Here is a 26,212-nt window from a genome sequence, read left to right as displayed (position 1 = left end):
AATCAGCGCGCTGGGCGGTAACTTTGCTATTGTGACGTCCAGGAGGGAGAATTCGAATTTAGCCACGCCCCTTCCATGCCGGGATTCTGCTCGGCTGGGCACTGTGCGGAGTGGCACCCCGGGCCGGGGCCGGCCGGAGCGGGTGAGCGATGGGCGGGGCCAGCGCCGCCTCCCGCGGAACCGCAGGGATACAGGGTGGGGCTGGCTGGGTTGTAGGGGGGTGGGGTGCGGGGATTGGGGGCAGGGACTGGAGTCTCTCTCACCATCCACCAGTAGCGAGCGAGACCCACCAGGGGTCCAAGTTAAAACCCTACCAAGGGCCTTGGCCTCCCTGTTGGCCCTTTAACTTTGCAGGGTGTTGTGCGCAGAGGAGCGGAGCCGGCCCTCGCAGCAGTGGGGCTGTTGTAACTCAGTTAACTTGTGTTTGGTTTATTCTGTTATGCGGGGCCGTGTTGCATCAATGGGAGGTCAGGCCCCTAGGACTCAGCACTAGCTCACTCCGGGTGCTGGAACATGTTGGAGGTGGGCAGAGTTGGCCTCTGTTCTTCCAAAGGTATGGGGAGATTTTTGACTTGCTCTGGGGCAGGCAGAAGGGACCTGGGTTTCAATGTCCCTCTACCCAAGCCTAGCACCTCTTGGGCCTTTGGTGCATATCAGGCCCACACTGTCTGGTGTCCTCCATTTCTGGGTCGGGAGTTCACAGTCTTGGGTCACAGCTGAGCCTACAGAGTTCTGGGAGAGGGTGTTGGGATCCCCAGGGTGCATCCTGGAACTGGGGTAGTACTGTGCCCCCTTAACTCTATAGCCTGGGCTGTCTCTCACACTGCTTTGCTAGTCATAGACTATCTGGGTTGGAAGGGACCTCAGGAGGTCATTCAGTCCAACCCCCTGCTCAAAGGGGGATCAATCCACAGATAGATTTTTGCCCCAGATCCCTAAATGGCCCCCTTAAGGATTGAGCTCACAACTCTGGGTTTAGCAGGCTAATGCTCAAACCACTGAGCTACCCCTCCCCCTGAATCGCAGTGTTTGCAATTCAGTGACAAGCAGCAAACCCCTCCAGGTGCTGTGATCACTCAGCGCAACAGCACATGGAGCCCCACACCTAGCTAGATTGCATGAATGCTCCCTGAGCCACTCCTGAATCACACACAAAAAGGCATCAGCCAGTTCCTTCAGCCTTACACCCCAGAGTTGTACCATCTTGCCCTGTTCGTAACCCTGACTAGTGTAAGTTTATTACCCAGTCTGCCCCTCCCTCAGTGCGGTGAGGACATGGACTAGCTGAGATTTCCCAAGCACTTCAGCCAGAACACACTGTTTTTGGTAAAATATAAAACAGATTTATTAATTATAGAAAGATTGTAAGTGATTATAAGTGGGAGCCATAAAAGGTCAGAGATTGTGCATTTATCTTTTATTTCCTAAAGGTAACTATCTAAATCTTAAATCTTTATTACACTAGGCAGCATTTAGATCAAGCAGTTTTCTCACCCCACTGGATGTTACAGTTCTTAATACACTGGCTGCTCCTCCCCACTTCCTTCTGCCTCCAAAATGCTGCAAGCCAGCAGATTGCCGTGGGCAGGAGGTGGGGGAGGAACGGGAAGGCACTGATCCACAGACTCTTTTGGTGGGCGGGAGGCGCTGGGAGATAGGGGTTGTAAGGCGGCTGCCAGCTGTGGAGAAAGCAGGCAGCCAAACAATGTAAGAGTGGAGCATTGCAGAACTTTAAGTGAGTGTGTTCCCTAATTGATTAATAAAACAACGTTAAGCGGGACAATTTTAAGTGAGGAGTTACTGTACACTGTAGCCTCTGGATCATCCTTGTCCACCTTCTTGCTGACACTCCAAAAGTATCCTACCAGATTGGTGATGCATGATTTCCCTTTACAAAAGCCATGTTGATTCTTCCCCAACAAATCTTGTTCATCTATGTGTCTCACAAGTCTGTTCTTTACTATGGTTTCAGCCAATTTTCCTGGTACTGAAGTTAGGCTTATCGGCCTGTAATTGTCAGGATCACCTTAGCTGTCCTCCAGTCATCTGATACAGAGGCTAATTTAAGTGATCAGTAATGTACCACGGTTAGGAAGTCTGCAGTTTCATATCTGAGTTCCTTCAGAACTCTTGGGTGAATACCATCGGATCCTGGTGACTTATTACTAAGGCTATGTTTTAGTCATGGGTAATTTTAGTAAAAGTCATGGGCTTATGACCTGTCCGTGACTTGTACTATATACTCTTGACTAAATCTTGGGTGCTCGTGGGCAGGGTGGCGCCTCAGAGACCACTGCGGGTGCTCTGAGGCAGGAGAAGGCCATGGGTGCTCCTGTGATGGTGGAGTGATGCCTCGGACACTGTTGCGGGTGCCACAGGGCAGAGGGAGGTGGTCCCGGGACTGCTGCTGCTATTGGGCAGGGAAGGGAGGCCCAAGACTGCCCTAGCAGCAGCCAGAATGGCTGGCCCTGGGACTGCCCACGCCCCTCCGGCAGTCCTGGGGTCAGTCACACCGGCCACTGCACAAGTCACAGAGGTCCCAGAAAGTCTCAGAATCCGTGACCTCCGGCTCCATGACAGTAATAAGTAAGGCTGTGAGTCTATTTCATTTATAAATTTGTTCCAACCCCCCCCCCCCCCATTGACGCCTCAGTCTGGGACAACCCCTGACATTTGTAACCTAAAAAGGATGGCTCAGGTGTGGAATCTCCCTCACATCCTCAGCTGTGACGACGAACGCAAAAAATTCATTTTGCTTCTCTGCAATGGCCTTGTCGTCCTTGAGTGCTCCATTAGCACCTCGAGTATTCAGTGGCCCCACTCATTGTTAGCAGGCTCTCTGCTCTGATGTACTTTAAAAAAAAAATTGCTGTTAGTTTTTGAGTCTTTTGCTAGTTGATCTTCAAATTCGTTTTTGGCCTGCCTAAGTATACTTTTACACTTGACACTGTTTATGCTCCTTTCTATTTTCCTCAGTGGGATTTGACTTCCAATTTTTAAAGGATGCTTTTTTGTCCCTAACCACCTATTTTACTTTCCTGTTTAGCCATGGTGCCATTTTTTTCGGTCCTCTTACTGTTTTATTTCTTTTGTTTGTTGGTTTTATACGTATAGTTTGAGCCTCCATTATGGTGTTTTTAAATAGTCTCCATGCCGCTTGCAGGCATTTCACCCTAGTGCCTGTTCTTTTTAATTTCTGTTTAACTAGCTTCTTCAAAAAGAGGAACTACACAAAAATGAAGTCAAATGCTACTCTGGGTTTCTTTAGCACTTTTCCCACTGCAAGGATGTTAAGTTTAAGTATGTTATGGTTGCTATATAGTCTCCTCTTGGACTGCCTTGTAGCATCCACAGGACGCACTCACTATCAATGTAGATTGCAACTCTACGTAAGAATGATCATACTGGGTCAGACCAAAGGTCCATGTAGCCCAGTATCCTGTCTTCTGACAGTGGCCAATGCCACATGCTTTAGAGGGAATGAACAGAACAGGGAATCATCAAGTGATCCATTCCCTGTCACCCTTTCCCAGCGTCTGGCAAACAGAGGCTAGGGACACCATTCCTGCCCATCCTGGCTAATAGCCATTGATGAACCTATCTTCTATGAACTTACATAACTCTTTTGTGAACCCTGTTATAGTCTTGGCCTTCACAACATCCTCTGGCAAGGAGTTCCACAGATTGGCTGTGCGTTGTGTGAAAAAATACTTCCTTCTGTTTGTTTTAAACCTGCTGCTGCTTCATTTCATTTGGTGACCCCTAGTTCTTGCGTTATGAGAAGGAGTAAATAACACTTCATTTACTTTCTCCACATCAGTCATGATTTTATAGACTTCTATCATATCCCCCCTTCGTCGTCTCTTTTCCATGCTGAAAAATCCCAGCCTTATTAATCTCTCCTCATATAGAGGCTGTTCCATATCCCTAATAATTTTTGTTGCCCTTTTCTGAATCTTTTTAAATTCCAATATATCTTGTCTGAGACGAGGTGACCACATCTGCATGCAGTATTCAAGGTGTGGGTGGATTTATATAGAGGCAATATGATATTTTCTGTCTTATCTATCCCTTTGTTAATTAGTCCCAACTTTCCGTTTGTGTAAAGTGGCAGTCAAAAAAGCTGGATAGGTAAATTGATCTCCTAAGAAGGTGGCGCTTGGTTGGACAAAATATGGACTCGGATTCTAGGGGCTAGAGCACTGGACTGGGACTTGGGAGACCTGGGGTCTGTTCCCAGTTCAGCCACTGCCCTGCTGGGTGACCTTGGGCAAGACACTTCCCAGCTCCCTGCCTCAGTTTTCCCACCTGTAAAATTGGGATAATGATACTCATCACCTTGGTAAAGTGCTTTGTGATCTGCTGATGAAAAGTGCTAGATAAGAGCTAGGTGTTACTGTTACTTATCTATATAATCTTCTAGCGAAGGATTTCTCTACAACATTTAATGAATTTAGCCTCCTCGCACCCCATCAATAGTTGCATATTATTATCCCTGTTTTACACATGGGGAAACTGAGGCACCGAGCAGTGACATGACCTTCCCAGGGTCAAACATGGAGTCAGCTGCAGAAATTGGAAGACTTTTTTTTTGTTTTTTAAACTGTTTTTAACTGGATCAGTGACATTCTTTGGCAATTAAAAAAAAAATCAAGAAGCTCTATTGTTTCCCCTTATTTGAAGGACTGTTTGCAGGCACTAAATGGGGTTCCTTCCCAACTATCCACCTTGAACATAGATCCAGGTTTCTCATTCTGAATCACACAAATCAGGTGAGTCTTATGCTACCTGTCCAGAGGGCATCTGCTCCTCCTGCCCAATTGCAGCTCGCCAGGAGCTGCTTGGGAGGCTGTCGGAAACAGGCTAACTCAGAGCAGCGCTGGGAATCCAGTGTAGTAAGATGCAGCAAATGATGGCACAGGGTTTAATGTGTGAGTGAAGCTGGCGCATCTTGCCCAAGAGAGGAATAAATGTTTTATCCCTTCTTAGAAAGGGAATCCCTCACTTGTCAAGGGCTTAAGCTGACTTGCAAAAAGAGAGATTTGTATCGAGAAGGAGAAGGCGCGTGAAAGAACAGAAAGCCAGCTAGGGGAATAGCTGTTTTTCATGGTTCCTTAGGTGGAAATATTGAGCGTTGAAACGATGGGGGATATCTGAGTGTCCTGCTCAAACGCACGGACCGGAATGATTGTGTGGAGAGATGCCATTCCCACAGCACGCGAGCTTTTGAGAAGTAGATATGCTAGTGCTGGCAGCCAGAAGGGAAATAACTATCCGTAAATTATAATTGCCTCTGATTTGTGCCTTAAAGCATATTGTGCAAACGCTGTACCATGTCAGGGCAGGCTAAACCATGATTTACCCCACCGCCTTCAAACTGTAGCTCTAACACAGTTCTGCTTTGAGATCAGAGCTTGCTAGTGGTTAGAAATCAATGGGAGATAGGTGCCTAAATACCTTGATACATTTGTGGAGCTGGGCCTAAGTCTCCAAGGCAGGATCTTATTGATTGTGGTGAATGAGCCAGAAAGCAAATAGACTGATTGGCAGAGCCTTGGTGACATTTGCACTGCTGGTCATCTGAGGCTGTCAACTCCATGTGACGTCAGTGGTGGGAGATTAAAGGCTTGATCCTAGGAAGTGCTCAGCACCATCCCTCAGTTCCCTTGGACGTTGATGGGAGTCACTGGTGCTTTGAATCTCTTGGCATCATGCCCTACCCATCCCGTGAAAGCTGTTCAGTTACCGGAGCTGGTGCTTGAGTGTGACTGCACCTCAAACTGCTGTGGCTGGGCTAGAGGAGTGAGCTCAGGTAGGGCTTTTAAAATCCACTCTGCTGTGGTGACTAGACATCTGGCCTTGGTAAGTTGAGGGTTAGAGGTGCCAAGGGGTCATTGATTTGTATGGGATTTAACTTTCTTTTTTAAAGAAACCCCTAAGATTCTATCCCTTCTGATGGCAGAGACAACCTCATGACCAGGCCCCAGGGCAGCGCTGTGCAGAGCACTTGATGTGCATAGGGCTGTTCCTATATCCTCCAGAGAGACCTTGGTGAAACTTGCATGGAGAGACTCCGCAATCCTCTCCCAAAGGTTAATAGGGATGGCGGCCTCCCTCTGCATTAGGACACTTTCCCACGCCAATCTCCGATAAAATCAACTCGCATCAGGCAGTAAACAGGCTAGTGGCATGCAGGCGAATTAGTACCGTGCTTTGTCGACCATAAACCTGCCTGAGCGCCTTTGCCGCTGATGCGAGTCTGTGGTCTTTCTTTATGAATAACGTCGAGGTCAGCTGAGTCAGCGAGCTGCATTCTCTGCTTGTGCAGCTCACACCTGTGCTCCAAGGACTAGCAGCCCTAACAACCCTGCAGCACCAATAACCCCCCTCAGTAGTGAGTTATCAGCTAAAACCACCAGCGCTTGTGGAAAATAGTGCCAATGTTCAGCGCCATTGCCTGAAACTCACGCCCGTGAAATTGGAACTAAAATTCCTTCCCCCTCACCCTGCTGGGCAATACTCCCCGTGGCTGGGGCTGGAGACCGAGGCTGTGCCAAGGCTCCAAGTCTTTATAAGAATGAGGAACGAGAGTTATGAAACTTGTCTTTCTCTTTCTGGTGTCACTGTAAATCCAGTGATTTTTTTTTCTATCAACACCTGCTGCTATTGCAGCCTTGAGGGGCACCTCATCCACACCCACAAATCCCCTGACTCTGATGAGCAGAAAGAGGAGTAGAGGGGACACATTGTGCAAGATCCTGCAAGCCGGTGCAGCATTGTCCTGAGACCAAAGGGCCTGGAGGGCAAATGTGGCAGTTGGCCTGGAGAAGGGAAAAGGAGAGAGGCTCAGGACAAGGAGAGGGAGGTGCATCGGGGCATAATGGGTCTTCATAGGCAGCAAACCCAAATGCAGCTGACCCTGGTTGATCTGCAGGTCCAAAAATCCAACTCGCCACCCTTTGCAGTCCCCTGAGCACTTCACGGTAGCAGTTCCCTACATCCCCAACACACCCCATGGCAGACCACGCTGCAGTCCCGCCCCTGCCATTCCATGCCATGGGACAGCAAGGAAAACCCCAGTTCCACGTGCACTGACCTGTGAGAACCATGGCTGGTGTATGTGTGGCCACAATGGACTACATCTGGGCACTGAAACGGACACAAATGTTTGCTATCTTTCCCGTTGCAGAGTCCCGTCCCGTTACTTTATTTAAAGTTTGTATTTGATATCCTGTTGTTTTTTGATGCACATTGTTTTTTGCCACTCAAATTGCTATTTTTAGAGAATAAATTTCTTTATTAGATCACAGCAGACTGCCTTGTGGTACTCCAAGCACACAGTACTTGTACATCAAGCACTACACTGTTCCAACAGCGCCCCAACCTCCAGGCCCTGAGAACAATCGAGCAGAGAACGCTACCGTGACTGGCTGTTAAAGTGCTCTTTCAACTGTTCGACTCCATGCTGGGCACTTGCACTGGTCCTTATGGCTGACGGTTCAGAGTCAGCAGACAGCCCTGGCAGCAGCTTTTCCCCCTCTGCCTCACAGATATTATGCAGGACCAACAGGCAGCTAGAACTACTGAGAAATTCTTGTCACTGAGCTCTCCCGTAGTGAGTGTAAACCGCCAGCGGCCCTTCCACCTACCAGTCCTTCTGCACCAGCTGAGCTGGTAGTTGAATCTTTTCTTGGTGCTGTTGAGGTGGCTACTGTGCAGCTTCATATGAGCAGGGGGTAGGCTGGGTTCCCCAGAGTCACTGTTGGCATTTCAGTACCACCAGTGGTAATCTGTTGGTCTGGAAAGAAAGTCCCTACATGCAGCTTTCTGAACAGTCCTGTGTTCTTAAAGACGCAAGCATCATGCACCATCCCTGACCAGCCCCCAGAGCTGTCAGAAGTGTCCATGGTGATCCACCCAGGCTCGCGTGCCCATAGAAAAGTAGCCCTTTCTGCTGATTTACTGGGGGCCACCTATTACCCCACTGAAGTTTGGGAACCTCATTGCTGCAAATCCATCCACTATGGCTGAATGTTGCCAACAGTCACTGTCCTGCATAGCAGGAGACCATTAATGACCCTGCACGCTTGTCTGACAACAACCCCCACTGTGGATTTTCCACCTCCCAGATGATTTCTCACTGACTCCTAGCAATCTGGCATTGCATGCTTCCAGATCACCACTAGCTTTGCAACTGTCGGTGCAGCCTTCATTCTGGTGTCCTTGTGCTGGGGGGCTGGGGAGAGCACAGCGCACAGATCCAGAAATGGGGCCTGGTCAGGGCTGGCTCCAGCATTTTTGCTGCCTCAAGCAGCAAAAATAAATAAATAAATAAGGTGCGATCGGTGGCAGCTCTACTGCCGCTGCTTCATTCTTTGGCAGCAAGTCCTTCCCTCCGAGAGGGACTGAGGGACTTGCCGCCGAAGAGCTGGACATGCCGCACCTCTCCGTTGGCCGCCCCAAGCACCTGCTGGCTGCGCTGGTGCCTGGAGCTCGCCATGGGCCTGGTGCATCTGAAAGTTCTGCAGCCGCTGCTCATCGTCCCAAGCGTGCATTACAATGCAACGCCATCAGTTGGTGCCCACTTCTCAGGCCCAGAAGCAGCACTCCACTATCTGCAGCTGCTCCGTGAATGCCTCCAACAACTTTGATTTGATTTTCATTATATCCCTCAGCAAACTGTCCTCAGAGAAATCCTCATGTTCCCTGTTAAACACGAGTATCGTGTGTCCTGTGTTTGCCGTGTCTATGAGAATGATACAGAGCTGGGTGGGCTCCATGCTTCTGTCAGAGATTGCAGACACCAAAAAGTGCTGCATGGGGTTTAAAAAAGGTGAAAATGCATGGGCTATGGATGGCATATGGACTAGAGAAAGTTGTATGCTGGGAACTTGACTCAGATCCCACAGCGAGTCATTTCTATCCCACAACACATTGATAATTCCCCAGAGGCCTCACACCAGACAGCAGCGCATGGCATATACCCACGGTCCACTGCACTTTGCATTGACACAAGCACTCCTGGCGAGCGTACAGCACAAGCACAAGCTTCGGAAGCTGTATGCTGATGAGACTTGCGTCAGTCACTTTGTAGTGCAGACATGGCTTGAGTCTGCAGCCTCTCCTGTGTCTCCCCAGCTGCTCAAAGCTTTCCCAAGCGTGAGTGTAAAATGATCAAGTCTCTGGTCAGTTTCATGGCTGCTACTCAGAGCCCTGTGAGCCTGGGGACAGTGACAAGGATCAAGTCACTTTCATTTCTTCCATCCAGCAGCCAAAGGTTATTAGGGGGCTGCAGATGTGCCAGGGTCCTACTCAGAGGCTGGTAGAGAAGATGCAGCGTTCAGCACCCTGGAGAGAACTGGGGTGAGCTGTATCTACCTCTCACTAGGGGACCTCCCCCCATGTTTCTTAATGATCTTTTGGCTTCCAGGTTTACTCCTGTGGCAGTAGGTGTCTGAGCACAGAGTGGAGCGTTCTAGGTTCAGTTCCCAGCTCTGCCATTGACTTGCTGTTTAGCCTTGGGGAAAATTGCTCCCCCCAAGCCGACCGGATGGGCTGCAAGGGTTAGTCACTGTTTGTCCAGGGCTGTGAACTTGTGCAGCCAGAGGCAGGATTGTCCAGTGGTTAGGGCTCTCCCCTGGGACTTGGGGCATCTGCATCCAATTCTCTGTCCTGCAACAGACTCTCTATGGGACCTGGGGCAAGTCCTTTAGTCTCTGTGGGCCTCTGTGCAATGGGGCTACCTGCCCTGCCTCCCGAGGGCGTTGCAAGGGGCAATGTGCTGTGACTGTAAGGTGCTCAGAGCCTGGGGGCTGGTATATACTGACGAGGTAAAAGGAAGCGTTGTGGAGGGGCTAAGTGTCAGCGGAGGGAAAATGTCCCAGTTTGCTCAGCCTGTGTCTGTTTGCCGAGGCCAGGAGCACTGTGGGTGTTTTAAATCAATGCTCCGATGCTCTGCCCGATTTACTTACGGGAAATTGGAGCTGCCAGCCTGACGTGAGTGAGCAGGAACTAATGAGCAGTGTGGGCCTGGGCTGAGGATGAACTAGCACCTAAAGAGCTCAGCTTCCAGTTTGTGTGGGGCTTGTCGGGAAACGGAATCAGACGCTGATGGGAAGGGCTGATCTCTTCTGGGAGAGGGAGTTGCCCCTGCTTATTTTTGTGGCCTTACAACTAGATGGTTTTTCAAGTGATTCTCTCTCCTCTGTTGCTCTTTGAGGGCTCCCACAACCGCAGGGGAAACTGATTAACCCCCTGCCCCCACATACGTTTACACAGGGTAGCAGCTCCATGCCCATGAGAACTGTCTGATTGCTCGTGTGGGGAATGATGATACACACGCAAGGCTGGCAAATGCCCAAGCTGGAAAAACCAGAGACAAATCGTTATGTTTAAGCTTCCTAGTAAGTCCTCTTGCCACAATGGCAGGTGAGGAATGTTTGCGATGGAAGTAATTGTTCATTTGAGAGTGTCCGTTTGACCACAGCACCTCCCAGAATCTTGCTGTATCTCTGTCCACAGGCTGTGAGTTTTCTGGGGATACGTGTAATGGCTTAAAAGTTGTTACTGCTCATCCAAAATGACCAGCCCGTGGTTGCAATACAGATGCCCCTGTGATGGGTTAAACTCCTCTTGTGGGATGCCACCTGAGGTACTGGGATTTCACTGAGCCCGCCTGCTCCACTAGCCTGGGCTCCCTCTCCCTATTTTGCTGAATCGGGCTCCCGGGCCTCTGGCAGTGCAGCACACCCACAGTTAGGGAGCATCAGCTCTCTGTGAGATGGTTCAGCTAGGAAATTGCCCATCACTCAAGTGCCGCTTCGCTCTGGAAAGTACAGTCGAGATCATATTGTCCTGTGCTGTATAGAAAGATCTGCACAGCGCGAGCTCATAAACATTCAACCTCTCCCTCAGTGTGAAGAGAGACTCACAACTTCTTGCCACCCCCACCCCAGTTATAAATCAAACAAACTTTTGTCTTTTGGAGAGGGGGGGGATTGAGCACCTCTGAGTGACAAAAGTTTTGTCACTCAATTGCCAGTGTAGACATAGCCTAAGGGCCTATCTACACTGGCACTTTACAGCGCTGCAACTTTCTTGCTCAGGCGTGTGAAAAAAACTGGGAGAGCTCTGCTCTGCCGCGACCACACAAGCCACGTGAAAGTGCTGCCACAGGTGGCCAGTGTAGAAACTTTGTCTGGACTCAGCCCTTGCCTTTTGCTCGGGTCAGTTCCTTTGTCTCTTCAGGTGCTTTCAGCAGTCTCTCTCTCTCTCTCCTTGGGTGGGAAGGCAGTGAAGGGAAGGTCCTGTTTGCCTTACTCCCCAGCCTTAAATAAGATTTACATAAGGTGGGAATCTTTTGTTTCCCAGGCTTGACCTCTCCCTCCTTTTAGTGGAAAATTACTAGAAGTCCAAGGTGGTGCTTGGTACCAGATGACAGGACCACCTGACCTAGTAGTGTCACAGCTACATCCCAGGACGCCTCTCAGGGCTTGTCTACACTACCAAATTTTTCTGACAAAACTTATGTTGACACCCGAAAGTCAACAAAACAGAAATCGCCAAAGGGTGTTCACACCTGCTCCCTCTGTCGACAGATCATGTCCGCACTGGGGACACCACCATGGACAGGGTGAGCAATACACCGTGGGTATGTATCCCACAGTGCAGGGTTGTGGGAAGGAGGAGCTGATCGCTGCATGAGTTCTCCCACAGCCCCCTCAGCTGCCGAGAGCCACATGACGAGTAGCTCTGTGAGCTCTCCATGTTGAGGAATGGCAAAGCAGCACCGCAGTCTGTCCCCGTCCCCCGGCAGCAGCAGCAGTCTGTGCTCCTAGTGCCGGGCAGAACAAGAGCAGTCCAGTGATTTGCTCTTTGTTTGTTCCCAAAGGGAGCAGCACAGAGATACTTCCCAGAGCTTTGAAAGGGGAGGGGCGCATGCCTGCAGGGCAGCAGAGATCAAAACACTGAGCAGAGCAATCAGGGCAGGGCATTGTGGGATACTGGCGGAAGCCAGTTCTGTAGACAAAACAATCAGCAGTGTCTACACTGGCTCTTTGTTGACAATAAAGGGAGGGGAAATGAAAAAAGTCTGTCTGTCTCTCTCATAGGGAAATTTTTTGTCACCAAAACTGGGCATTTTTCATGACAAAAGTCCCATTGTAGTATGCGTGCTTTTTTGTTGTTGCCAAAAGGCAGCTTTTGGTGCCAAACTTGCCCATGTAGACAAGCCCTCAGTAAGGAGAGAAATAAGTATCTTCAAAGTCTTATTGTTTCTTCCTAATGGCCCATCAAGGCTGATGGCCTGTTATCTGTCTGGTGGGTGTCTCCCGAATACACACCCAGTTGTAATTGTTACATAGTCAATATATAGATTCAGAACTTCAGATTCAACTTTAGATTCAGAAATGATCCAGGCACGCAAATTGGATAATCGCATTCAGGAAATCAGAACCTTTCCAATGAGACCTTACAAGACCCATCTTGCGTATTCACCCATAACCATATTTCTATGAATAATATGGGGTGTAACGTCACAGTCCCTTGCGGTTTGCGTAGTGCGGGGTAGATCTAATTCACCCTTTTGCGTGTTTCTCTTTCAGATAGTCCCTGGTCCACCTCGATGCTCCCTGGAAAAACAGAGATGGCAGAAGAAGAAGGTAGGGGCTGGAACGTGACTGACAAAGTGGGTTTGGCCTGCTTTTAGGTTTGTTGCTGTGCAGAGAAACTCAGGTAATTTATTCCTGCTGCACTTTGCCAGGCGACTGCTCCATTGGAAGGAGCCTTTAGTTTGTTGGTAGAGCTGGAGGTGATCTGTTTGCTTGATCCTCCCGCTAGCCCCATAACGTGACTCTCTCCAGCTGCAGTTGTGTCTGTGCAATCACGGCTGTCCTTGTACCCAGAAAGGAGTGGGGCCCAGTAATCTGACCCAGGACGGTTTGGAGCTGCCTGAGAGACTCAGGACAAACACGAGTGGCACCAAACTGAGAGAACAGACTACTGGGAAATCAGACTGATGGGCTGCTTTGATTAAAACGCCCAGGTGTGCGAGGGTCCCTTAATGGTGACCGGCCCTGGGATCATTGTGCAGCACTACGAGCCCAGGTGTCATGATTCTGGGCTTGATCCTGGTCTCTCCTTAGTGGCACGCTATTGCCTTCGATGCCATTGCGCCTGATTTACACCGGTGGAAGTGGCAACAGAATCAGGGTCCTGGGGAAAGAGGGATTCAGTTCCCGGCTCTGCACTGACTTTGTGGGACCTTGACAAGTCGCCTAGGACTGGAGCTCTGGAGGTGTGGAGCTCCTGCCACTCAGCGACTTCCACGATAGCTGTGGGGTTCGGCAACTCTGAGAATTAGGGGCCAGGTGCACAGCGGTGTAAATTGATGTAGTTGGTTAGTGGTGCTGCTGCTTCAGTCCGCCCCAGGCCCTGAATCTCTTTGCCTTACTCCTAGCTAGTGTCCCTACGTGAACCTTGATACCAAGTTGATGGATGCCGGATAAGTTCTCTTGATTACACTAGAATGGCCATACTGGGTGTCACGGAGTCCCCGGGTGATGCTCTGGAACTGCTCCCCACAAAGCCAGTCAGGACTTTGGGGAGTCTCCTCCCTCTTGGGCCAGACTGTCTTTAGGGCAAGAAGCTCACACGGCTTCACCTTCCTGGGTCTGACCTTGGAGCATTCAGCATCCTCTGCCCCACCGTGCGCTTCCCACAGTGAGTCCTCCCAAGCGGGGTCCTGGGGATCCAGAGGGTCCTGCACCCCCACTTCACAGTCAGACGTGACTCTCAGCCAGCCAGTAACACAGAGGTTTATTAGATGACAGGAACACGGTCTAAAACAGAGCTTGTAGGTACAGAGAACAGGACCCCTCAGTCGGGTCCATTTGGGGGGGCAGTGAACCAGACAACCAGGTCTGCACCTCACTCCACGTCCCCAGCCAGCTCCAAACTGACTCACTCTCCAGCCCCTCCTCCTCTGGGCTTTGTCCCTTTCCCAGGCCAGGAGGTCACCTGATTCCTTTGTTCTCCAACACCTTCAGCTATCTCCTTGCAGGGGGGAAGGGCCTGGGCCATTAGTTGCCAGGAGACAGAGTGTCGGCTATTTATGTGCACTGGCCCTTTGCTCTGTAACAATTACACCTCCTTATCCCACCACCTAGCGACTTAAGAAATGCATAGGGAAAACTGAGGCACCCCTACAGTATTTAGAGGAAACATTAAGAACAATTCCACTTTGTCAAATGGGTCTGACCCAGGGGTCCCCAACGCCATGGCGCCTGCAGGGGCATCTAAATGGGCCTGCATCCTGGCCGGCGGTGGAGCATCTGCCGAAATGCCGCCGAATATCAGCGGCATTTCGGCAGCGACGCCTCTTAATGATGCCGCTTGCTGCTGACAAGTAGCGTCGTCGAGAGGCGTTGCCCCCGAATTTCTGCGGCATTTCGGCGGTGATGCCTCTCGATGACGCTGCTTGCCGCCAAGTGCCGTCATCGAGAGGCGTCGCCACCGAAATGCCACAGAAATTCGGCAGCAATTCGATGGATGCTCCCCCACCGCCATGGTCCTTCGTCTGGCACCCGCCAGACAAAAAGGTTGGAGACCACTGGTCTGACCCATGGGTCACCCAGCCCAGTATCCTGTCTTCTGACAGTGGCCAATGCCAGGTACTTCACAGGGAATGAACAGAGCAAGGTATTTATTGAGCAATCCATCCCCTGTTGTGCAGTCCCAGCTTTGGGCATTCAGACTTTTAGGGACACCAGAGTATGAGGTTGTGTCTCTGCCCATTCTGGTTAATAGCCATTGATGAAACTATTATCCAGGAACTGATCTATTTCTTTTGTGAACCAAGTTTATGATTTTGGTCTTCTCATCATCCTCTGGCAAGGAGTTCCACAGGTTGACTGTGCGTTGTGTGAAGAAGTGCTTCCTTTTGTTTGTTTTAAACCTGCTGCTTATTCATTTCATTTGGTGACCCCTAGTGTTTGTGTTACGAGAAGGGACAAATAACACGTCCTTATTTACTTTCTCCACTCCAGTCATGATTTTATAGACCTCTATCATATCCCCCCTTTGTCATCACTTCTCCAAGCTGAAAAGTCCCAGCCTTATTAACCTCTCCTCATACAGAAGTTGTTCTATGTCTCAAATTCTTTTTGTTGCCCTTCTCTTAGGGCCCTACCAAATTCACAGCCCATTTTGGTTGATTTCATGGTCATAGGATTTCAAAAATCATAAATGTCATGATTTCAGCTTGTTTACACCTGAAGGTTCATGGTGGTGTAATTGTAGGGTCCTGACCCAAAAAGGAGTCGGGGGGCGGGGGTCACAAGATTATTGTAGGAGGGTTGCAGTACTGCTATTCTTGCTTCAGTGCTGTTTTCAGAGCTGGACAGCTGGTGAGCAGCGGCTGCCCCCCCGCCCCCCTGCATCCACAATGACTCCAAGATCTTTCTTGAGCACTAACAGCTAGTTTAGGCCCCATCATTTTGTACATATAGCCGGGATTCTGTTTTCCAACGTGCATTACTTTGTATTTGTCAACACTGAATTTCATCTGCCATTTTGTTTTCCAGTCAGCCAGTTTAGTGAAAACCTAAGTTCCCTCTAAGCCAGTGTTTCTCAAACTATTGTACCGGTGACCCATTTCACACAGCAAGCTGCTGAGTGCAACCCCCCCACCCTGTGTTGTGTATTTAACACTATTATAAATGCTGGAAGCAAAGTGGGGTTTGGGGTGGAGGTTGACAGCTCATGACCCCCTGAGGGGTCCCGACCTTCAGCTGGAGAACCTCTGCTCTGAGCTGCACGGCTGTGTATCAGCCTATTAAGTGCTGCTCAACCTGCGGCTGGGAGAGGTGCCCCAACCCAGCCTGCTCAGACCTGCAGCGGCCAGGTGAGAGGCTCCTATCCCACGGCCCCAGCCCTGGAGCTACTGCAGCAGGAAGAGGTGCCTCTCTCCTCGTAGACCAGATGCTGCCGCTGGGAGAGAGAGCAGGGTGGAGGAGTCCTCTCTTTCACTGCCGTAGCCCCAGGACAGCCTGCACCCCAACCCTCTTTCTGAGCCCTGAGCCCTCTCCCACACTCTGAACCCCTCAGTCCCACCCCTGCCACATGAATTTTGTTATGTGCACAAATATGGCAGTGAAGTGTGGGGAAAACACTGGTGAGAACCCTTTGTAACTCTTCGCAGTCAGCTTTAAACTGGCAAATTTGTATCATCTGCAAATTTTGCCACCTCACAGTTTACCCCTTTTTCCAGATCATTTATGAGTATGTTGAATAGGACTCGGCCCAGTACAGACTCCTGAGGGACACCACTATTTACCTCTCTCAGTTCTGAAAACTGACCATTTATTCCTACCCTTTGTTTCCTATCTTTTAACCAGTTACCCATCCATGAGAGAACCTTCCCTCTTATTCCATGGCAGCTTACTTTGCATAAGAACCTTTGATGAGGGACCTTGTCAAAGGCTTTCTGAAAATCCAAGTACCCTGTATCCACTGGATCCCCCTTGTCCACATGGTGGTTTGACACTCTCAAGGAATTGTAGTAGATTGGTGAGGCATGATTTCCCTTTACAAAAGCCATGTTGACTCTTTCCCCCCACCCAACATATGGTGTTCATCTCTGTGTCTGATAATTCAGCTCTTTATTATAGTTTCAACCAATTAACAATGGATCAATATTTCTTTCCAGATATAAAATTTATCACCGATGAGAAGTTTGACTTTGGTCTGTCTTCTCTTTCAGACAGGTAAGATTGAAGGGCCAGAACCTCGGCTGGTGTCAGTCAACCTGGCAGTGAAGCCAACAGCTGAATTACACCAGTTGGGGGTCTGGGTTACTATCCATTCCCCTTAACGTTTTCTGTCTCTGCACGGAAGGGCCCTCCCAGGTTTCTGATCATGCCGATGGCGCTGAGTGGAAAGCCTGCTAGGGGGGCAGAGCTCTGTCCATGTCCCTCCCACCTCACTCCACGCTGGCAGGTTGTTGGGCCTTGTGGCTCTGGGAACCTGCCTCAGGAGGAGTGAGAAAACTGGGCTTGCGGTGCTTCGGCCTTAACTTGCCAAGAAAGCTAGGCCTGGCCCCTTGTATCCTTGACAAGGAGGGTGGGATTCAGCCACAAGCATCCCTCTGGGCCAGCTGCTCTCCTGGGGTCTGATCCTGCCAACATGGAAGCAGACCTCCCTCCTTCACTGGGACCAGTCATGGGCGAACAGTTACTGGTGCACACGCAGGGTCAGGCCCTTGAGTGGTATCTCTGATCGACCACTGCAAAGCTGTAAAGCCGCCAGGTCAGACACATGCAAAGGGCAGGGCAACCAGGCGGGTCAGCCAGGTTCTGACTGGCTCCAGTTAATAATCAGGGTTCAGCTGGAAAGAGGAAATACTTCCCTGGCTCTGGCTGTAGCCTGAGCTGTGTGGAGCTGGGCGGTCTCCGCTCCGTCCGGACTCTGATAACCGTGGCTTTGCCCCCACAGCCGGGAGGAGGAACATGTCGAGGAGGAGGAGCTCCGGGATGTTGACAGGGGTGTGGCACAAAGGCTCGACCTAAACGTGCAGCAGAGGGAGGGCGCGGGCCAGAGCAGAGAGTGCCTGGCCCGCTGGAGCCCGCTGAGTCCTGAGAAGCTGGAGGAGATCGTGAAGGAGGCTAACTGGCTGGCTGTGCAGCTGGAAAGATGCAGCCTGCAGGAGAAGGAGAACGCCAGCGCCGGGGCTCTGGGTCCAGCTGGGGAGCCCCTTATGCCTGTGCGGCTCCTGCACAAGGAGCGGGCGAGCCCCCGGAGCCCTCGGCGTGAGACCTTTGTGGTGAAGAACAGCCCCGTCAGAGCACTGCTGCCCACCGTGGAGCCAGGGACACTCCTTCCCCCGGGGAAAAGCCCCTCGCCATGCGCCAGAGCAGCGCCGACTCCCCCCCACCTCCGACACAAGCTGGGCAGCTGCTTCACTGGTGGCGAACGGCTCCGTAAGAAATCCACCCCCAGCAAGGGCCCTGCTCTGTCACCCACAAAGAGACCTCAGAGCAGCAAGAAGGTAGATGGGCCACTGAGAGGGGGAGGTGCTGAGGGGCCTGCATGGGGCTCTATCCTCCATGGCCAGCTCTGGCAGGTGAGGGGTTAGTCTGGAACCCAGCCCCCCTTCCTGCCAGAAGAGTGAAGGAGCGTTCTCTCCCATCCATCGCAAACCTCCTGATCTGCTGCTCCGTGTCTGGGTCCCGGTGCCTCCCTGGTGCTGCATAATGCTCATGCCAAGACCCAATGCTTGTAAATTTCTCTGCTGCCCCCAGTTCCCAGTAGCAGCCATGAAACTGACCGGAGATGTCTACTTTCAAACTGCAGGCACCTGCAAAGAGCTTTCAGCAGCACTGGCTCAGTCTGTCTGCAGACTCAGGCAGGCAGTGCTGCACCCAGGTCACATGAGGGAGGTTTGGCCTCCCAAGTGTAAGATCAAGGAACTCTAGTTCAGCAAACAAAAACTTAAATTCTGCCTAAACAACTGGCTTTGACCCAGCCCTTCCCTGAGGGAGGCCTCCCGTTTGTCCATGGCAAGCCATGACTTTTCCGCCATGCCAAGTGCTGTCCAAGAGCAAAGTATTTGTTGTTCTCGGCTTTCCCTCCTGTGAAGTGGAGCCAGTCCCCCTGGCATGAAACGTTCACCTCTTGGTGTCCTCAGGAGGTTGGGGTGCCTCCTGCTGGCCCTGGGGCTGAAACACCAGGGCAGCAAGCTGAACTGGGGCATCCCATGCGGCAGCCAGAGCAGGAGCTGGGCTTGTGGCAGTGCCTCTGGGGGAGCTGTTTGAATGGGCCGAGCCTGCAGGAGTGCAGGCAGCAGGTGCTAAGGTGTAGGGACGTGTGGGGCGTCGGGTGTGGGCTCTCTCGTGTCACTGAAGGGTCCCCAGTCCCTGGGCTCACATTGCTGCTGGGCTCTCGGGATTCCCAAGCTGAGTGGGGCTGGGCCTGGTCAGCACAGGGGTAGGGGACAATCAGGAGCACCAAGGGGCTGAGGGAAGGTGGATTCTGGGATCTGAGCGTGAGGCTAGGGGGTGCTATGCTGCAGGGAGTGGGGTGGGGGCTCAGTGGGGGTTGCTCTCTCCTATGCCCCAGTGTAGCCCTAAGGGGGGCCCTGTGCTGCTACACGGGGCTGTCGTTCAGATGGGATCTAAAACCGAGGCCCTGGCTGCTTGTGTTTCTTAAAGATGCCCTGGTGTCAGGAGCGTGACCTCCAGCATGTTCTGCCTCCTGAACTCCCACAGAGCTACAACCGGAGACAGTACTGCCCCCCCCCCCCCACAACTGTACTGCTGTGGAGCCTTGTCCCGCCCCCCAGAGGTGGCCGCCTGACCCCCCAGGTTATTGCTATGTCCGTTTGAAGCCTGCAGCGTGCTTTGGGGTTCTGGTCGCCAGGGAGAGGCAGGTGTCTGATCGCCACTGTACAGCGGGGTCCACACTTCACCTCGCTTTATCCTTCTTGCCGCATTAGCCGAGCCTCCAGGACCCACCCCACAGCCGTGTGTCGCCTGCAGTGGGGAGGAGAGAACTGATGGGCCCCAGGTCCTCCCCAGCCCAGCCCCGCCCTGCACAGAAGCCCTCACTGCCCTGCAGGAGAGCAGAGCCCCTCCAGGAAGCAAGTGCAGGTAACCAGGCTTCAGAGAAGACTGCTGAGCATGGAGGTGGGGGGCTGATCCTGCTCACTTCACCCTCTCTCTGCAGGGCACGCCATGCAGCGGCAGCATGGGATCAGGGGTCTGCACCCTGTGTGCCACCGAGCCGGGCCCTGCACCGTCTAGCACGTAGTGGGCACTGGGGGCAGCGTGGGCCCATGCAGAGGGGCAGGGGCTGATGCCTCCCAGGTTCATCAGGAGCAGTTCGGCTGCACTGCCCCTCTGCCTTTGTGGGGAGGATTCAGGATCCCAGGGTATAGACGTCCCAGGCAGGATGTGTCCCTGAATGGCTGAGTGTTTGCAGGCTCCTATTGCTGCCCCTGCCAGAGCCGGCCTCAGGATGTCTCAGCCCTTCCTGCATGCAGGGGTCCCTGGGAATCCACTCCCACCCTTGCACGGCCCTTCTCATCCAGCAGGGAGCCAGCGCCCCCTGGTGCCCTGCTCTGGGAGGGGCTTCCCTCCAGTGGGGAGAAGAAAACAAAATGGGTTTTTATGCCTGGAAAATAACTGTCGTGTGCTGAGCAGGGTGGGCTGGCTAGGACTGGGCTGGCCTAGATGTGCTGCTAGCCCATTCTGCTGAGCCATCAGGGCCAGGAACAAGCCCACGCTTCCCAGGACCCAGCCATCAAATCAGGTCCCTCCAGCAACCCCGGATGTCGCCCAGGTCTCGAGTTAGCCGCTGCGCTTTGTGCCAGCAGTTGTTGGCAGCCACACTTGGTGGCTCTGAGACAGCCGGGGCCTGATGTGAGGATCTGTCGGGCACCAGGCCTCGAAGTGCTGTGGCTGCAGGGGGGAACGGGGTGCAGAATTGGATGTCAGTCACGGTCACCTGCAGCCACTGGCGAGACTGGCTGCTGCCTGGAGTGGGAGCCAAGGGAGGGAAGGGGAAGATGGGGATTGCAACAGCGGAATCAGGACAAACATGTTCAGGCCCTGGCCCCTCGGTCAGCGATCTGCACTCAGCGATGTCTGGCCCAGGAGCGGGATCAGGGGCTGTGGGGGGAGTCCAGGGCCAGGCTCAGGCTTTAAAAGCCAGTCGACATCTGGGACTGCGAGCAGGGGCAGTGACTGGGGCCCCGGGTGATGGGGGTTATTGGCAGCCTCGGGGGACTGCACGCGGGGTGGGGAGGGGTAATGGTGGAGCCCCTGAGGGAGATTGAGCAGGGTGGGGGGTAGCAGCATGGCCCTCCAGTGCCTGGGGGTTGAGGGGGTGGCAGAACCCCCGAGGGACTGCGAGTGGGGGTGGGAGTAAGGGTGCCCCCACACCCAAGGAAGGGGGGTGTGGGGGGCTCTCTTGGGACCTGCCTGAATTTAGCCTTAGTGGCTCTTGCTTTCCCTTCTGGCCCATCAGGTCGGGCTAAGGCCTCCAGAGACGATGCTCCCCAGCTCCCAGCCAGCACCAGGCCTGCCCGCAGTGCACACACCCACCAGACCCAGGCCAGGAGCACAGCTGCCCCCGGGCTCACGAGTTGCCGCCTGGTGCCCAGTGGCATCCCCAAGCCGGCCAGCCGCAGTGTCCTGCTGAGCAGGGCTGCCGTGCCCGGGAGGCCCAGTCAGCCGCAGCCCGTGGGCCGTGGCTCAGCTGGCAGGAGGGTGCTGCCAAGCGCAGCCGGACAGAGAGGTGAGAGCCCCAAGGGGGCCAGCAGAGCACGTCGCTCGCCCCTGGGTTGGGGCTGGGACTGGGACGGACCCGCGGGGAGCTCCCGTGTCCTGCTCGTGCTGGGCTGGGACTGGGTCTGAGGGGGCAAGACTCTGCGTTAGCAGGGGGCCCAGGCAGCCCTTCCCTGGGCAATTAGACGCCACCTCTGAGCCAGCCCGGCTGTGCCCATGCCAGCCCCGCCCAGCCCCCTAGAGCAGCCCCGCGGCCCCTAGTCCTGCTGGGAGCTGGAGCCGCTTGCAGAGTGTAAGCGGGGATGCCCCGCCCCGCCCCACCCCCTGGGATCCTGCCCCAAGCAGGAGCCTTGTGGGCACACACAGCTCTAGCTGGGCTGCTCCTCCCCACAGGAGAATGGAAGTGTCTCTGCATTGTTACAATGGTCTAAGCGGGCGGCTTGTGCCCTGATGCCCATAGGGTGCTGCTTGGTGGATCTCCATCTCCATCTCCAAGCAGTGACGCTGCCCAGGTTACTGCCAGGTTTGCCAGAACCTATTCCCCAGCCTAGCTCAGGCCCCTGAGCTGCTGGCCAGGAGCCCCAGCGGCCCAGGCCATCTGGTGCTGGATGAGAGATCTCAACAGTGTCCTGTATCCTTGTGCCCTTAAGGCTCAGACGTTCCAGCCGGGCTGGGCTGCGCTTCCTGCTGACTTTTTTTCCTCTGCCCGCAGGCCCCGGCCCCCAGCGGACAGCCCCTCCAGGCAGCAGGCTGCAGCCTCCCCGGAAGGTGACCTTGCCCAGCTCTCTGAGGTAAAGCTCTCCCGCTGTGTGGGGTGTGAGCCGGACGGGAGCAGAGCTGCAGAACAGAGCAATCCCTGAGAGCTGTTTGCCCCAGGGCTGGCGCCGCCTGCAGGTTTCCTACGTAACTGCATGGACGCTTCAGGAGCAAAGCTGCCAGTCGGTGAGAGCAGCGTCCCTGCCTGTGGCCAGCCCTGGGTTGCAGCCACCTCGCTGCAGGATTCCTGAAGCAGGAGCTGTCCATCTCGCCCTGTGTGTTCTGCAACCTGTCAGTGGCCATCTTGTGCATTAACCCCACAGCCACTTGTCCTCCCTGCAGGCCTGGGGCTGCTCCATGAGAAATCACTTTGACTTTGGTCCAGGATCCCCCAGTGCTAAGGGCCCAGCACCCCCAGTTGGGCCAGGTTTGCAGCAGGGCTCTGCATGGTGGGCGTTGAGCTCTCTAGAAAATCTGGATCCATGTTGCCCCAGCACATGGGCTTTGGTCTTTAATCATCCTTCCCCATGGTCATCTGCGCCCATTGATGGATGTCTGACACCCTCAAGTCTGTGTGGCCTGCCTCAGTCAGCTTCCTGTCCTGACACTGGACTGCGATAAAACGGTTTGGGACCAGACACCGCCGAGACCCTGATCCTCCTCGTGCTGGCAGAACCGGACTGACCCTTCATCTGCCCACGGGGCATTGTCTTGCTGTGCCCGTGCATCTGTCACCAGCACATGCCAGCTTGGAGGACACGGGAGAACTCAGGGCTGCCACCTGCTGGGCTGGCAGCCTGCGCTCCCCAGTTTTCAGCCTCCGAAGTGAAGGTGCTTTGAGGGGTCGTGGTTAGTTCTTCTTTGTTTTTTTACATAGAGGAGGGGGAAATGCTGAGCTTGTTCTGTGTGTGTGGACCATACTGGCCTCGCCTGATCTCATATGGCAGCTGCCTCCCTATGTGTTTAGTGGTTATAGCTGGAGCGGGCCAGGAAACAGGGCTTCCCTGGAAAATCAAAATCCAAAATAATTTGATTCTGGAATGCTGCCACAGTGCTTTGTGGGAGTTGTAGTTCGAGTGTCTTGTGCCCTGTTGTTCTCTAAAGGTTACGCTCCCTGGTCAGACTTCATCTCCCATGGTGCAGCATGGAAAGGGGAAGCAGTGCTTCATGGTAATTGTAGTTTGGGTGCCTCACGCTCTCAATCTGTGTGCGCCAGGCTCCCTGATTGGATTTTGCCTCCATTACTCGCTCTGGCCCTGTATTTGCATGATGCATGGCCGCCTCTCACCAAGAGGGGAGACCATGGGGCATGATGGGAAATGTCTCAAAAAGCTATATTACAATTGGAAAAGGTACAGAAAAGGGCAACAAAAATGAGTAGGAGCATGGAACAGTTTCCATCTGAGAGATTAAAAAGATTGGGATCATTCAGCTTGGAAAAGAGACAACAAAGGGGGAATATGATAGAGGTCTATAAATCATGACTGGTGTGGAGAAAGTAAATAAAGAAGTGTTATTTACTCCTCATAAAACAAGAACTAGGGGTCACTCGATAATATTAATAGGCAGCAGGTTTAAAACAAACAAAAGGAAGTATTTCTTCAACCTGTGGAACTCCTTGCCAGGGGATGTTGTGAAGGCCAAGACATAACAGGATTCAAAAAAGAACTAGATAAGTTCATGGACGATAGGTCCATCAATGGCTATTGGCAGGGATGGTGTCCCTAGCCTCTGTTTGCCAGAAGCTGGGAATGGGTGATGGGCTGGATCACTTGATGTTGACCTGTTCTGTTCATTCCCTCTGGGCACCTAGCACTGGCCGCTGTCGGCAGACAGGATACTGGGCTAGATGGACCTTTGGTCTGACCCAGTAGGGCCATTCTTATGATCTTAGCCCCGCCGGGAAGCCCAGGCAATAGAGGACAACGAGTGCATGAAGTGCCGTGATTGCATTTCAGAATCAAAATACTTAGTTTTGGGGTGAGTGTCTCAACAAAAACTGGAAAATTTCTTTGGAAATTAGAGACACTTCATCCCAAATTCCTGTAGTTGAAAACTCAGGTGTCTGACAAAACTGTTTTTGAAGGATGGCCACCCCTGACTCATGCCACGAAGCTAACCCGCAACCTGTCAGTCTAGCTTCAGGCTGAGCAAAGAGCCCTGCTTTGGGCGCAGCACAGCCGGGAACATCCCTTTGCTGTGCTCTGGATTCTCAGTTTGGGAACTCAGGGATGGGGGCACTAGAATCCTGTGTTAGACAAAACCATCTCGTGCTGGGCTGCAGCGCCCCCAGGCTCTGTAATTGGGGCCTGAGCCTCGGAGAGGCCCCTGGAGGTAGTATCCGAGCCGAAAGTGGCTCAGCCAATCTGGGGCCCACATTATTGGGAGCCAGCCGGAGGTTCCCAGCTGTTTGGGAAATCTCCCCCATGCTTCAGGTGGGTTTGCGAACGCTGGTGCTGTCGTGGCACTGAAATGCTGTGAACTGAGCCCCCGAGGGCGGCTGGCCCCAGCTACCTGGCACAAGCAGTGTTAAGAGAGGAGCTATTTTTGTACTTGTTTATGGGCATTGAAATACTAACACTTGCAGGAGGGGTCGGCTCTGTACCCAACTCTCTCTCTTTAATACACTCTATTTTTTAAATAAAGCTGGTGGCTGCTGGTCCCGTTCCTGCAAGGCAGCGGCTGGGCTGGGGAGAGAACACACAAGCTGAGCAAGGCCCTGGCAGGCAGAGTCCAGCCCCGTGGAGAGGTCCGTTGTGGGAGCTGGGGCTCTGGGAGCGTCCAGGGGCTCTGGCTCCCTTTCCTTGCAGAGTAACCCGCTCTGCAGGCCTGGGAGAGTTGGGCCCAGGGAGTTAACGCATGCAGGGAGCTGCTGGGGCTGCGCTGGACCCTGGGGCCTGGTCGCCCAGCACGTGTGCTCCTGCCAGCAGGGCAGCTCCCATGTAATCGCCTTCCAGCCTGGGCAGGGGAGCAAGCTCAAGCCAGATGAGCTCGGCCCCCCAGCCGGTGCTAGGAACCCCCTGAGCCTTGGGGGCACTGCTGCTCTGGCTCCATTGCACCAGCTTAGCTGGAGCATGGGGCCTACCTGCCCCCACCCTGACATGATCTCTTCTGGCAGCCCATGAGGGAGCCAGGCAGGGGGGCCCTGAGCAGGGCCAGTGGGGTCTTTCCATTGGCGTTAGCTCAGTCCTAGTGACTTTCCTGAGGTCTATGGCTCAGTCCTAGTGACTTTCCTGAGGTCACCCAGTGAGCCTGTAGCAGAGGTGGGAGCAGAACCCAGGAGTCCTGGCTCCTACAACCCTGCCCCAAACTCAGCCCCCTGCTGAGCCTGGCCCACAACCCAGGGACCCTGCCTTCACTCTGCTGCGCCGCTCCACCCCACCCCACCCCACCCCACAGTGTGGACCAGGCGGGAGAGAAGCTGCAGCATTGGCCAAAGTAGCCTCTTAGCCAGGCCTGGGTTTGAATTGACACAAAGGCCGAGTCCTGTAGGAAAACAACCCACCTGGACTGCACCCTCGGCAGAATTGTTGCTGGATCCCCCCAGTGGGCCCCATGCCTGGGAGGGGGCTCTGGCAGCAGGGTGCCTGGGCGGGCCTGTGCCTGCTCAGCAAGAGCCTGGGTCCAGTTGATGCAGGGCTTTGGGGACACAGTGGTGAGGGTGGGGTAACCAGAGGGGCCTGACCCCAGGGCAGTGTCCTGGGGGCTGGGAGCAGAGCCAGGGTGCCATGGGCTCTACGGACCCCCCAGCACTGAGCTAACCGGGGGTGGTTGTGTGTGAGCTCAGCCCTCAGGCAGCATCCAGGCCTGAGGCCCAGGGGCTGTCATTGCAGCTAGGCCCCTTTATACTGGCTGAGGCTGAGTCTGAGTCTGGGGGATCCAGATCCTCAGCTACCCACCTTCCCCCCCGCAGCGGGCATCCATGAGCTGAGGGTAGCGAGCAGCCAGCTGCGTGTATGTGTCTGCCCCTAGCTCGGGAGGTTAGGGCCAGAGCCTGGGCAGTTGCTCCCCACAGCTTTGCCCAGTCAGCCCCAGAGCACGTGGCTTCACGCAGGAGGCCACAAGCCAGGGCTCAGCTGTTCTTCACAATGCAACATCTAAACAAACCCCAGCCCCAGCACGGCTGGGGCCAAGGGCCCACAAAACCAACATGGAGCCGGCCACGGGCTGAGCCT

General features: G+C 53.4%; 1 protein-coding gene across 1 annotated transcript; it reads left to right on the top strand.

Moving 5' to 3' along the window:
* Positions 1-23,716, top strand: PSRC1 (proline and serine rich coiled-coil 1). The gene is made up of 7 exons (XM_050956331.1): positions 1-142; positions 12,603-12,659; positions 16,706-16,763; positions 17,491-18,043; positions 19,490-19,643; positions 21,022-21,291; positions 21,994-23,716. Exons 1-7 carry the CDS (start codon positions 76-78, stop codon positions 22,074-22,076), a joined length of 1,242 nt encoding a protein of 413 aa, XP_050812288.1. The 5' UTR covers positions 1-75; the 3' UTR covers positions 22,077-23,716.
* Positions 23,717-26,212: the final 2,496 nt, after the last annotated feature.

The sequence above is a fragment of the Gopherus flavomarginatus genome, chromosome 5 (assembly GCF_025201925.1).
Source record: "Gopherus flavomarginatus isolate rGopFla2 chromosome 5, rGopFla2.mat.asm, whole genome shotgun sequence".
Taxonomy (NCBI): Eukaryota; Metazoa; Chordata; order Testudines; family Testudinidae; genus Gopherus; species Gopherus flavomarginatus.
Note: the sequence above shows the minus strand (reverse complement) of the source record. Positions and strands in the feature narration are given on the sequence as shown.